Raw genomic sequence first — 13,891 nt, forward strand, 5'->3', positions numbered from 1 at the left:
TAGAAGCTGGGGTTGTTCAGTCTGGAGAAGGCTCCAACCTTTCCCCCTAAAGGGGCTCCAAGAGAGCTGGAGAGGGACTTCAGATGAGGGCCTGGAGGGACAGGACAGCTGGGAATGGCTTCCCACTGCCAGAGGGCAGGGTTAGATGGGATATTGGAAAGAAATTCCTCCCTGTGAGGGTGGGGAGGCCCTGGCACAGGTTGCCCAGAGAAGCTGTGGCTGCCCCTGGATCCCTGGAAGTGTCCAAGGCCAGGTTGGATGGGGCTTGGAGCAACCTGGGCTGGTGGAAGGTGTCCCTGCCCACGGCAGGGGGGTGGAGTGAGATGAGCTTTAAGGTCCCTTCCAACCCAAACCATTCTGGGTGTCTGTGAAATCTCCTCCAGAACCCCACAATATCTGCCCTGGGCAAAGGACACCCGGAGCTGAAATTTCTTGTCCTCCCTCCACTCTCCCAAACCCAGGCTTGTCCCTGAGGTGGTGGGGGGTCCACACTGGGACTGAAGCAAGGCAGAGTGTCCCCTGCAGGGCCAGCCCGATGGGATTGGGGCACCCAGGTGAGCTGGGAGTGGGCAGAGGAGCCCGGGTTGGCCGTGGAGCCAGAGCCCGCGGGCGAGCGCACGAGCACCTCGGCTGTGATCCCTGCCCGGCTGCCAAGGACAACAAAGCCCGTGCACAAAGGATAGAAGCCATTCTGTCTCCAGGTCTGAATTGTTTCTTTCCTAAGGGGAGGGGAGGGAGGTGAAATCCATCCCTTTATAAGCAGTGACTCAGGTGCCACGATCCACCCCGGGCGCGCATCTCCCGCTCCGCGCCGTGTTTGCTCTGACGCCGCCGTGGGGCCTCATAATGGGATTATTGTTCCTTTGCGTGCAAAGCCCTCGCTTGGGGTTTTCTGTCCCCGCCCAGCCCTGCAAACCCTGCAAACCGCAGCCGTCTTTGCCTCCCCCGGCACCCGGCACGGGCTGGCGAGCGCCCGGCACCCCCGGAGAGCCCATTCCTGCGCCCTGACTCACGGCACGGCGGGGTGGGGAGGCTGGGCTCCCGGGGAATCATCACAGAACCAGGGAATATCCTCAGCTGGATCCACAGGGATCGTCCAGTCCAACCCTGGCCATGCACAGACACCCCAGCAATCCCCCCCCCGTCCCTGAGAGTGTTGTCCAAACCCTCCTGGAGCTCTGGCAGCCTTGGGGCTGTGCCCACTGCCCTGGGGAGCCTGGTCAGTGCCCAACCAGCCTCTGGGGGAAGAACCTTCTCCTGAGATCCAACCTGACCCTCCCTGACACAGCTCCAGCCCTTCCCTCGGGGTCTGTCACTGGTCACACAGAGCAGAGATGGAGTTGCCCCTTTGCTGCCCCTCGGGAGGAAGTTTCCCTGCCCCGGATGCACAACCATACCCACGGCCTTTTCCATGCCTATTCCAGCTGGGAGCGAGCCAAGCCAGGCTGGAAGGAGCTGATGGGGAGAGAAGAGCAGCATCTGACCAGGTGCTGTGCCATGGTGCCAATCTCCATGCCTGCCACGTGCCACCCGAGCAACCAGCGGGAGCTGCCTGGCATTGCATGGGAGCAGGGAGTGAGGTGGGATTGGCCTGGAGCAAAGGGGACAGGCTTTCTCCTTGCACCACTGCTCCAGTCAGGATGGACAAGCTGCATCCCAGGTGGGATGGATCAGAGAATCACAGAATCATGGAATGGTTTGGGTTGGAGGGGACCTTAAAGCTCATCTCATTCCCACCCCATGGGCAGGGACACCTTCCACCAGCCCAGGTTGCTCCAACCTGACCTTGGACACTTCCAGGGATCCAGGGGCAGCCACAGCTTCTCTGGGCAACCTGTGCCAGGGCCCCACCACCCTCACAGGGTGGAATTTCTTCCCAACATCCCCTCTAAACCCACTCTCCTTCACCTTCAGGCCACCAGCCACATCCCGGGAGGGAGAAGCCCAGAGCTCTGCACCACACACTCACCACCACACGTAATCCCCTCTCCAGAGCCCTAATCCCTGGGCAAACACAGGGACAGTGCCATGCTCTGAGCTATCAGCAGCCTCTCCAACCTCCACTTAGTTCTAAGCCCAGCCCAAGGCTCACCTTTGGGCAGCTCTCCTGGTTGCAGAGAAGTTCCCTGTGGATTCTTCCACCTCCTCCTCACCAGCTCCATCTGGCACTGAGCCCATCCTGCTCCCAGACATCATCTCCATGGTTCTCTGAAACTAAAAAAAAAACACAAGAAAAGGAGGCCACCAACTCACCTTGGGGGGGCTTGGGTGGGTTTTAACCCCCCCTTGCAAGAAGACCTACAGGGAATGCTTGGAAAAAACTCTTTATCTTTTGGGGTTTGAGGCTTTTAGATGGAGAAGAGTCACAGTTTAAGTTTTCCTCCAGCCAATGCAAAAATTTCTTATTATTTATAAGAAATATAAGTTTAAAGGGTTTGAATTTTACTGAAAAATTGTAGGGGGGTGAGAAATCACCAGTAAAATTTGATATTATGCTTGTAAGGGGCTCAGAGGACATTGCAAACCAGTCCAGGCTCCCTGTGTCCCTCCAAAGGCTCACTGCCTTCCATCAAAAGGATGGACAGAGAGGGAAACCCCCCCCTCTGTGCTCACCATGAGCATGGGTGCTGTGGGCCAGGGGTTCTCCCCATTTTCCAGAGGCAGAGACAGAGGATGGGGGCTCAGTGGCATCCCAATGCCTGGGCTGGGGAGGGACCACAGCAGCCCCTCAGCTGCATCCTGACACTCATCCAAGCACAGAGCTGAGGCCAAGCACACCCCAGGACCTCAAAAACGATCTCCAACCACGGGACAACTTTCCTGTTTTCCCTCCAGCCTGATCTCTTGACAATTCCAGCTCCTCCATCCAAGGATCAGAGCCCATCTCCATTCTGCAGGCCTTGGCTGGCTGTTTATAACTCCCTTTGCTCCAAACTCCACCTTTCCATTGACACTCACTGTTTCCACGGGCAATTTCAGGCCTGGCCCCCCGCCAGCTTTTCAATCACACCAAGGAACAGAGAGATAATTTCATTCCCCCCCAGGGGACAAACAGAAAAGACGGATTTTCCTACGTGCTTTCTGCATCACCCTCCCCACTCGCTCCCCACGGCTCCAATGTGCATCACCATCATCTGGGCTGGCTACATCCAAGCAGGATTAAATGCTTTCCACGATATTATCTCGCAGCAATCTGATTACAAGGCTGCCTTTAACTGTATAATGTGGGTTTTGTACCAGCTCACACCAGGAATCAAACCAGAAAATAGCCCTGACGGGCTGGAGCCATCCCGACCCGTGGACACCACGGAGGATTTTAAGGTTTTTAAGGCTGCAGACAGAGGGCTAAAAGCTTTACAGACACTTCTAGTGTGTCTGGAAAGCAGGTGAAGAGCAGTGGGAGATGGTGCAGCCTGGCCACTGGTGGCACTGGGAAGGACACTCTGATTCCCAGCTGTGCCAGGTCCATTCCCTCTCCAACCCAGGATGGCAGGGACAGAAAACACCTGCTGCTTTTAAAAAAAAGGGTCCTGACACCTCTTTCTTTTCCCACTGAGGGTCACAATCCCCAATTTCCCCCCTGCCTGGACATACCTGGCTCACCTGGGCAGCCCAGTGGTCCCCAGGAACACACGCTGTCTGGATGAGGCACTGCAAAACTGCCTTTCCTTGGCTTTTTCTCCTTTTTTTTTTCATCCCCAAAGCAGCTGCCTTCCTGGCCAAGAGGCAGGACCTTGGACAAGCCAGGAACAATTAAGCTGGAGAAAGGAAACACAGCAGAACAGAGGGAGAAGCAGCAAAGCTACGGTTTTACAGCAGTAAAACGAATCAGTGCAAACTCTCAATTTCCCATTTATTGAAACCAATCACAGTTGAAAGGTCAAATCCATCGGCAAAGAGTAGTTTTGTATCATCCAGAGTGATCCACAAATGAAGCAGAAATTAAATCCAACCAAAAAAGAAAGAACCAAATGAAAATGCACAACTCCAGCTTAATTCATTCAAGCCTGTTCCCTCTGGCTGCCCCTCCAGCAGGTGATCCATGACATCCCAGCACCACTTCCAGAGGGACTGAGCAGCAGGAGGCAGCCAGGTGATCCAGTTATCCAGTCTAAGGAAGCCCTTTGTGCTGAAGATTGAGGCATCCCTGGCGAGGGGGAGCTGGGATTTGCAGCATCCTTCCAACTGTGGCGATTCCCTCCTCACCCGAGCGTGTGCCGGGCACAGGGATGGGCAGGATTCACTCCTCAGCCTGGAAGGGATCAATCCTGCCTGCTCAGGAAGAGCCATTCCACAAGAGATGCTTGGAAAGCGCCAGGTGAAGAGGCAGGATCCACGTTGTTGCACGTTTCTGGCTCTTCAGGTGGGATGATTAATTCATCCTGAGGAATGAATTCATCCTGACGCTGCTCAGGAAGACGAGGGCTCCCAGCACACTCAGGTGCTGACTTGGCTCTTCTGCAGGTGAAGTGTGACCAGGACCATCACCACCAAACCTTTCCTTGGTTCTTCAGGGAGTTATGGCCCACCAGAACCAGCAATCCCTCAGGAAGGCCAAACACAGGTCCATGTGGAATTGTATCCGGCATCAGGCAGCACATCAGCGACAGTGTGGAGGAGCACACCTTGCCTTGTCAAAGAGTACATGCTGGGAAACACTAAAATTCTTCTTTCCTGTTTGTTTTTTTTTCCTGAAAACCCTGGAACACTGCACATGACTCATCAGAACAGTGCCTCACTTAGATAAATTTAGGAAAAAAAAAATGACATTTCCCCCTTGAAGAGATCCCAAGAAAATTCATTTTTATTTGCCTGGACTATTTGCATCCATCAAAACAAATTCCCTGAAGCATTCCCAAGGACCAGCAGGACACGGGAGACCTGCAGTCCTGCGATATGTTGTGTGTGTGATCGCAGCCCTAACGCCTTCCACCTGCCTTCCCAAAAAAAGGGTGGAATTCGAGACTCCCTAAGGGGTTTACTCCATTCCAATGCCTCAGTGCTTAACCACAGACCAGCTTCAACAGAGGACAGAGAATTTCTAACCTTCTACAGAGCAAAGATGATCAAAATCCCCGAGTGACCTGACTCGGAGGAACCAGCCCAGCGTGGTCCAACGACCCCCCCGAGAGGAAAAGCAAAACTGGTGGCGAAAGGAAAGCGGGATCTGGGAGGAACCACCCGTATTTGTGCTTTGAAAACCATCAACGTGACATTGGGGGAGAGAGATATAAAATTATAGGAAATCAACACCAAACCAGATCCCAGAAAGATATGTACAAAACCAGTCCGGAGGATGACGCGCGCCCGGCTCCGAACCCGCGCGCGCGGCTCTGAATTCTTCTCCTGGGATTGCAGCACTGCCCTACCCGAGCCCAACGTCCAGGGACATCATCACCACAAAGCCCAGGATGGAGGTCCAGGATGCCAGCTTCCCATTGCCACTGCAGGGAGAGAGGGGAGAGGTGAGCTCCGAGGAGCCGGGAATGGCGGCTGGGAGGAGGGAAGCGCCGCGTGTCTCTGCCCCGGGCGAGGGAAGGGATGTTCCGGAGCCCTCTGTGCTTCCCCCCGGGTCTCCCTGCCTGTAACGGTGTCTGCAGGGGCCTCACCTGGTCTGTGCCTCGGGAATGATGTCGTCCATCACCACGTAGACCATGGCCCCGGCGGCGAAGCCCAGGGCGTAGGGCAGGAGAGGCTCTGCCACCACCACGGCGACGGCTCCGAACACGCCGGCCAAGGGCTCCACCATCCCGCTCAGCTGCCCGTACCTGCCAAACACCCCCACTGAGAGCCCCTGGGAGCCTGCAGAGAGGGGTGGCACAGCCATCCCCATGGGATGACGGGGCTCACACCTCCCCATCCCCACTGCACCCCCATCCCCCATTCCCCAGTGCCACCGTGGCCCAGGGGGTGGGACACTGGCCACGCCACGCCAAGTCACCTGGATGATTTTAAACAGGCAATGATTTGACCTAACCCAGCTGAATTTTCCAGGAGTGGAATTCAGGCATGGCCCAATTCCTCCCCCCAGCAGCATTGTGGGATTTGGGGATCCAGCTCCCAGGCAGGGATGGGTCAGAGAGGAAATATTTCCAACCACCATAACTCAATCCCAAAGAGCTGAGGTTGTGAATCCACATCTGGCCACAGCCTCAACCAGGATAAAATCATGTTCTTCCCGCTCGTTTTCTTTCCTCCTAGGACTCTCTGGACCATGGGAACTCCCTTCCCAGCAGCAGCAATCCTGGTGCAAGTCCCAGCACCCGCTTGCGGGGGTGGGTGGGAGGAAAATTAAACAAAGCTTTGGCAGGAGCAGTTTCGGAGCCTCCCCCTGCCCTCCCATCCATCACCCAGCCAGGTGAACACAGCCCTGCACTCCCAGGGTTCATGCCCTGGGCTTTTTCACCTCAGGGAAAAGGGAAAAGGCTGGGTTTGAAATCCAACCTGGAGTGAAGGGAGAGAAAAATAAAATAAAACAAAAATTTTAAAAAAAAGTATTTAGTGCAGGATCTGGGCGGTCACAGCAGGTACTGAAGCGGGATGTGGTGACCTGTCAGGATCATGGATGCATCCCCAGGGAGCTGAGGGCTTGGATCTGAGTTCAGGCAGTGTGGAGGGAGCAGGGCAGAGCTCACCACACTTCCTGAGCACAGGAAACCAGCAGCACTCCCAGCACCAGCTCCCCGTGATTTCAGGAGCTGACCCAGCAGGTCTGGAGCAAACCCATTCCAAGGGCAGTTCCATGATGGAGCAACACAACAGACAGGGGAGGAAACCAATGGGCAGGAGGTGCTGGTGGAGGGCTCTTGTTCCCCTGGGAGAAGAGGAGCTCAGCTTACCAGAACGCTTTCCACGTGGAAAATCCAGCCCCTCGCAAAGGCAGGCTGACAGCCAGGCCCTCCGGGAAATTCTGGATCCCAATCCCAATGGCTAAGTTCCTACCACACAGAAAAAGCACAATTATATATATATATATATGTTAGATGGAAGGCACAGCCTGGGAAAGGCTGCTGGGAGACAGGGACAAAGAGACACAAGTAAGGATTCCATGGAAGTGAAAAACCAGGTGGAGGGGAGAGCTGGACTGTCCATCAGTCATGGAATCATGGAATGGTTTGGGTCGGAAGGGGCCTTAAAGCCCATCTTGTTCCACCCCCTGCCATGGGCAGATTTTCTCCATCATGTCTCCACTGGTGTGTGTTGGTGGCACTGGCCATGGCCTGTCCTGGGGGGACACCAAGAGAGGGACCATCCTGGGGGGCTCAAAGCTGCAGCAGTGAGGGGCTGGGCTGGGACCTGCCCCAGCCACAGCTCGAGGCAGGAGCCCAGTGCCTCTCCCCGAGGTCAGCCCTTCCTCTGCCAGCAGCTCCAAGCTCCCTTTTGCTGCCTCAAACACTTGTTTCCTATTAGTAAAATAAGACTGGTGAGAAAAATCTCTCTGGGTTGTTTAAACTTCTACCAGGGTTTACAGAAGAGGGGAGGGGAAGGGGGAGAGGCTGCGGGTTTCCCTAACCAGGACAGGCTATTACAATCAAAAACATTATTCAAGGGAAAGAGAGGGAGGACGGAGGGGGAAAACCATCCCTGTTGGAAAACACTGGGGCCGCTGTCTGTGCCCTGGGCTTTTTTTCCTCCTTCCCTCGCCTTCGCACAAAGCAGCTTTTACTGGCCCCGACCACAACAAATTAATGGGGTGGGAGAGGGAGGTGTGAATGGAGGGGTCTGTATGGGAAGGGTGGAGAGTCCCCCCCTCGCCCCCACCGGGAGGAGGGAACCCCACGCTGACCCCCGGCCCTGCAGCAGCCCCGAGGGGCAGGAGGAAGGGGATGGAACCTGGGGGAAGATCCAGGAGAAGCCCATCAGGTGGGTTTGTCCCAGGTGGGTTTGTCCCTGCTCTTTTCCTCCTTTCCTTCCCACATGCCCCTGGCACAGCCCATCAGGGCTCCCCTAAGAACCAGCCCCGGCCCTACAGACTGGGGCATCTCCAGATCAGTGCCAGATGCCCAGGGATGGGGATGGGGATGGGAGCAGGGCTGCAGGTGGCACGGCAAGCCAGGGGCTGCAGTGCCCACTGTGCCACATGCCACGGCACTCACACCCCATGGCAAACGGGTTCTGGTGTGCTCAGCACCAACAGGGACCCACTGGGGCCAGGCCACCCATGCCCCCCAGCCCTCATCAGGGAGGCAGCCATGAATGCCCCATCCCAGGTCAGGATTTTAACTGTTTTCCCAGGAAATGCCCACTGCATGGGCACTGGCAGCCAGGGCAGCTTCAGTGTGGGACGTGGCCAGAGACAAAGGCCACCAGAGACCCAGACACCCACAAGTGTCCCTGCACGAGGAGTTTCTTGGGATGTCTGTGGGGCAGAAAGGACCAGGCTGAGAAGATCCCCATGACATCTCCTGGCCTCCAGTCACTCCACGTCCCCACCATGGTCTCCTGCTCACCCAGACCGCACTCCCCTGTGACCATCCAACGCTTCCTCCCCGCCACAGCTCTGCCTGAACATTGCTTGGACTTTGGGGCCTTCTGAGCCCTTCCCAGGGACACTAATCCCATCAGGATGAGGAGCACTCCGTGACACCACGAGGCCAGGAACACCTAAGCCCGGCTGTTTGCTCGGCCTCGCTTCGCCGCGCGGGGGGAACCTGGGGGGCCGCCTCTGTTTGCGTCCCGGGAGGGGTCCGGGTGCTGGGGCAAAGGAGAGGAGCACTCCCTTTGGAACAAAACCATCCCAAGGGACATTCCTGTCCCTCTTGGCCGCCGAGCCGTGCACAACTCACACCTTCTCCCGCATGGGGCTGACGGCAACGCGGGCGCCAGGAAGGGACGGAATCAAAGCTGCATTGTGTGCGAGGGGAACAAAGGCGCCTTATGACGGAAATAGGTGGGGATTCTTGGAAGGCTTCCCCCGACTGCAAAGGAATACATTGTAAAACACCAGCACCGAGACAGAGCCGGAGCAGCCCGGCCCAGGGGAGCCCAAGCTCGGGGTGCCCACGGGGAGGTGGGGACACGGAGGAGATGGAAACGGGGGGATGAGCCAACGCAGCCAGAGGGACAATGCTTGGGATGGAAAGTTTAGGGTCTTTAAAGGGAAGAAGGTGGGGGATAACTGGGAGAGAGGTGGTAGAAGCAGATCCCATCTGGTCGGATTTCTGCCCAGGGAGGTGGTGGAGTCCCCATCCCTGGAGGTGTTCGAGGACAGGGCACTCAGTGCTCTGGGTTGGGGGACAAGGTGGGAATCGGGCACAGATTGGACTCCATGATTTTGGAGGTCTTTTCCAACCTTAAAGGTTCTGGGATTCTGTGGATGGGTCACCTGTGTCCAGCTGGACAAGGAGGACAACCTGTGGCTCATCCCCAACCTACAAACATGAGTTGGTCCAAAGGAAGCACATTCCAAAGGAAACCACACCAGACTCTGCCTGGGAATGCGCGTGTCCCGTTAGTGGCTCTGCCACCAGCACCCTGGCCAGCACGGGAATGTCACTTGGGTGTCTCTTCCCTTGGGGACAATGGACTCAGGTGTCAAGGACAGGGAGCCAACATGCACTGGACACATCACCTTTCCCAGCTCTGCCTCAGCTTCCCCATCTGTAAAATGGGGGTGCTGACACAACCTCCTCAATCTGGGGACAGAAACACCACCAGGACACGTGTCACCCCCACGTGAGCTCTGCAGAGAGCCAGCAGTGCTGCGATGGCTCTGCCCCGGCCCCGGCCGAGCCTCCCCTGCAGCAGGGCCCTGGGCCGCAGTTTTAAGGAAGAAAAGGTAAACCTGTGACATCCTGGTGGAGCTCCAGCGAGGACCAGCTCGATGGAAAGACTCCGTGTCCCCCCGGGAACGCACCGGGGCCGGACCTCCTACCCCCAGCTCGCCTGCCAACTGCTATGGCACCACGCTGGGAGACTCCAAGTTCACTTTCAAAAAAAAGTTGGCATCTCTGCATATTTGCAAGGTCAAGGCACAGAAAGCCTTCTATAAGCCTAAACCCTTGTTTTCAAGGGCCTATTCTTTTACAAACTGATTATGAAAGCAGGCTACATATTCTTAACAAGCCCCTTTTCACTCCGGCTTTCAATTCCCTCCAGTGTATAATGTGCATGTGTATTCTTGCATGGCAGGCCCTTACATACTGTTTTGATTGTTATCGTCTTGCCATGAAAGGGCCGATTGTTTTGGGTTCCCAAGATTACATCATGGCTCCCACTCGGGCCGCCCGTCGAGGTGTTTGATCAGGGCTCCAGGTGGGAATGGGAAGGAGCTCCGCGGGGCCCTCGGCGCTTCCCATACCTGCCCTACCTGTTCGGCACGGCCGCCGGCTCGGGAGGCTCTCACGCGAGGAGTGCGGGGGAGCCGGGGGGGGCAGAGGGCCCTGCCACCCCCCCGATGTCCCCCGGGCCACATCCCCACCCCGGGCAGCAGCCTGACCCACCCCTGGGCACGGGGGGCTCCAGGTGAGCCCGTGGTGCTCAAAGCTTCGAAGGTCAAACCCACAGGAGCAGCGGGAGGACGTTGCTCCCGCGGATCTGCCTTGTGGTAACACAGCATTTTTCATCTCAAACATTTCAAGCTATTAAAAAAAAACCTCACCAGGATATAAACCTACTGTGCCTCCTCCTCTCAAGAGCAGCCACCAGCCCCATTACCCAGAGGGGCACAGAAATGCAGGAACATCCCGGGCAGGGGATGGAGCAGGCACCCCCCTCCCAGATAGGGAATGGAATGCCTTGGGTTGGAAGGGATGGTAAAGCTCATCCTGTTCCACCCCCTGCCATGGGCAGGGACACCTTCCACTAGCCCAGGTTGCTCCAAGCCCTGTCCAACCTGGCCTTGGACACTTCCAGGGATCCAGGGGCAGCCACAGCTTCTCTGGGCAACCTGTGCCAGGGCCTCCCCACCCTCACAGGGAAGAATTTCCTCCTCACAGGGAAGAATTTCTTCCATGAGAAGAAATGAAGACTGTTGGGTCTCAGCTGGAGCCGTGTGTGGCACATCCCAGCAGAACAACACCTGCTCTCCCAAGACTTGGCCCTTCCAGTGCTGCTCCTCAGCAGCCACTTCCATCCCTCTTCCCACCCTTCTCTCCCTCCTCTTCCCACCCAATCTCCTGGGCTGGAGCTGTGCCTCCAGCTCTGTGTCACATCTGCTGCCTGGCCCCCTGCCAGCCTTGCCCCCCCAGCTCTGGATCCACACGCTGTAAACATTTACAATTTTAGGAAATTTTACCCTTAATTTATCCCAAAGGCACGTGAGCTCAGTTCAAAGTCGTAAAACCTGCTCTCCCCCCCGACTGCAGCACCGGGACGTGAACTTCAGCTGGAGAGCACGGAATTCTCCAGCTTTCCCAACACAAATCCCACCAGCAGTGCCAGGTCAGTCCAGGATGGGGCTGCCACCCATCTCCCCTCCCCAGCAAAGCTCAGCTCAGTGTTCTTCTGCTGGATCCCAAAGATGAGAGTCCTTCTCCAGCCCAAGGGTGGATCAGGTTCTGCCCTGGCCATCACCACCCCCTTCAGCTGCTCCCTCCACCATCATCCTCCCCAGACAACACAGTGCCAGGGACCCAGGGCTGGCTGCACCGGGTCCCCGCCCTCCTCACCTTCCACAGCCATGGCTTTGGAGGAGAAAGGGTTTGGAGGAGAAAGCTATATCAGGAATGCAGAACCATGGAACTGTTTTGAGGAAAAGAATCTTAAGGTCATCACTGTCAAAGCCACCACTCACCCCTGTCCCCAAGTGCCACATCCACACGGTTTTTAAATCCCCCCCAGGATGGGGACTCCCCCACTGCCCTGGGCAACTGGACAGCCCTTCCATGGAGATGCTTTCCCTAATATCCAACCTAAACTTTTTTTCCCTAATATCCAAGCTAAACTTTTTTTCCCTAATATCCCACCTAACCCTTCCCTGGCACGACTCAAGGCCGTTTCCCCTGTCCTGTCACTTGTTTCCTGGGAGAAGACACCAAACCCCTCTGGCTGAGCCGAGAGGACACAGGTCTGGACACCCTTTCCAGAGCAAAACCTCGGTGCTGGACAATGGGAGACAGAAACTGGAGGTCATTCCCTGGGAGGGCAGACATGTATCCACCTCCACATCCCACGGACTGGTCCCATTGTCTGGGGACTATTTATTCCTGTGGAGTTTTAAAATCTTTATTCTTATCTGCCTGGTTATTTATGTAACTGTTTGATTTATGAGTCAGACTCATGCACAGGGTAAAAGTTCACATCTCCCCCGACCTGGGAAGCACAAAGACACGTTTCATGAGCTCCACACGTTCCTTTTGCCATGTTTTGACCTCGCTGAGGAGCAGGAAAGGCTCAGGGAGCCTCGACACCTTCTCCTGGGCTGGACAAGAGTGTGAACCTGACCTGTGAGCACAGAATCTGGCCAATATTGGCTGAGTCTCACCAGGCTCTGGCTCTGCAGGGCTGGTACAAGCAGGAGACAGGACCAAGCCCTGGAATCTCTTCCTGAAAAACCTCCTTTGCAGGAGATGGAAGCCATGAGGAATTGCCCTTGTCCTGCTCTCACAGCACGCAGCAAAGAAGCAGGATCCATCACACAGACACATTTCTGTTTGCACAGTTATGGTCTAGCCAGCTCAAATTTCACAGATAACTGTAAATCATAAAGCTCATTTCATCCCACCCCCTGCCATGGGCAGGGACACCTTCCACTAGCCCAGGTTGCTCCAAGCCCCATCCAACCTGGCCTTGGACACTTCCAGGGCTGGGACATAAATGGATGAAGATGTCACTGCCCATCGTGTTTCCTGGGGTTAATTCCTGCCCAAGGAAAGGAACCAACACAAGACCAAATATTCCCAGACCCCACTGACACCACCCACACTCGGCCCCCAGCTCTGGTGGGACCCAGCTCTGGCTGCAGAGGGGTGGGGGAGCCCCAGGGGAGGAAGGCAGCATTAAAAGGCAGCATGAAGAGCTGCAGGACCCCCATCACTGCTGCTATTCCCAGCATGTTTCCTTTCCCAGGAGCAGATCCACCACCATCAGGTGCCACCCCAAGCCCTGCAGACCCCCAGCTCCGAGGAACCCTGTAAATCCCCCCAAACTGCTACAAGAGAACAGCAACGACCATAAAGAGGAGAGTCTGTGGCTCTCACACCTCATCAGAGCTGGCTCCTGACAGGAATTTCTCCATTTTCAAGCAGAAACCAAGAACATCCCTCCCTGGCAGCCACTGAGCCACAGGCAGCACCTTCCAACTCCAACCATCACCAGGAGGTTTCAGTTAAGACCCCACACACCTATTTTTAAATACCTTAAGACAACCCTCATGTGAGACCTCGTTAATTCTATTTTAAACAGCGTCAGCCTGCAAATAATTTCAATTTTTACATATTCATACAGGCACACCCCTAAATAAAGCAGGATTTAACGATGTGGCTGCATTGATCTCAGGCAGGGCTGGAGCTGAAGGGAGATACAGAACCTTATAAAGGTTATTAAAACATTTTCTTAAAAACAATTAAACACACAGAGGAGCTGGGTGGTCTAAAAGCAGGGCTGGGATTATGGTCCATATATAAAAATTTCCAATTAATGTTTATGGTTTCATACAAAAATGGCAATTCTCTGCTTTTTAAGTGAATCTTCAAACTGCAATTTCATTTCACGCTGAAAATTATTTTACATACCATGGAAATCTCACTGTAAATAACATGCTGGGGTGGGGGAAATGGTTTAAGGGGTATTTTTTTAGGGATTTATCGCCTTGCCCTCCAGATCACCAGCAAACACGGCCCCATCACTCAGGGAAAACCAAAGTAAGGGAAGGAGGATGAGTGTGGTTAATAAAGACCTTGTTCTTCCTTCCTGTTAAAGGGTGGAAAGGACCCACAGGGAGCCAAAGCCC

General features: G+C 55.4%; 1 protein-coding gene across 2 annotated transcripts in view; it reads right to left on the minus strand.

Moving 5' to 3' along the window:
* The window catches only part of SLC39A11 (solute carrier family 39 member 11), a 267,969-nt gene that overhangs the window by 184,317 nt on the left and 69,761 nt on the right, over positions 1-13,891 (minus strand). For both annotated transcript variants that reach the window (XM_064676146.1, XM_064676144.1), the window contains exons 8-11: positions 6,840-6,938; positions 5,610-5,768; positions 3,595-5,444; positions 2,093-2,214 (exon numbers count right to left, since the gene is read on the minus strand). In XM_064676146.1, coding sequence (XP_064532216.1) covers positions 5,366-5,444; positions 5,610-5,768; positions 6,840-6,938 — 337 coding nt within the window. In that variant the 3' untranslated portion in view covers positions 2,093-2,214; positions 3,595-5,365. The remainder of the gene's footprint in view (positions 1-2,092; positions 2,215-3,594; positions 5,445-5,609; positions 5,769-6,839; positions 6,939-13,891) is intronic.

Source organism: Pseudopipra pipra, chromosome 19 (assembly GCF_036250125.1).
Source record: "Pseudopipra pipra isolate bDixPip1 chromosome 19, bDixPip1.hap1, whole genome shotgun sequence".
Classification (NCBI taxonomy): Eukaryota; Metazoa; Chordata; class Aves; order Passeriformes; family Pipridae; genus Pseudopipra; species Pseudopipra pipra.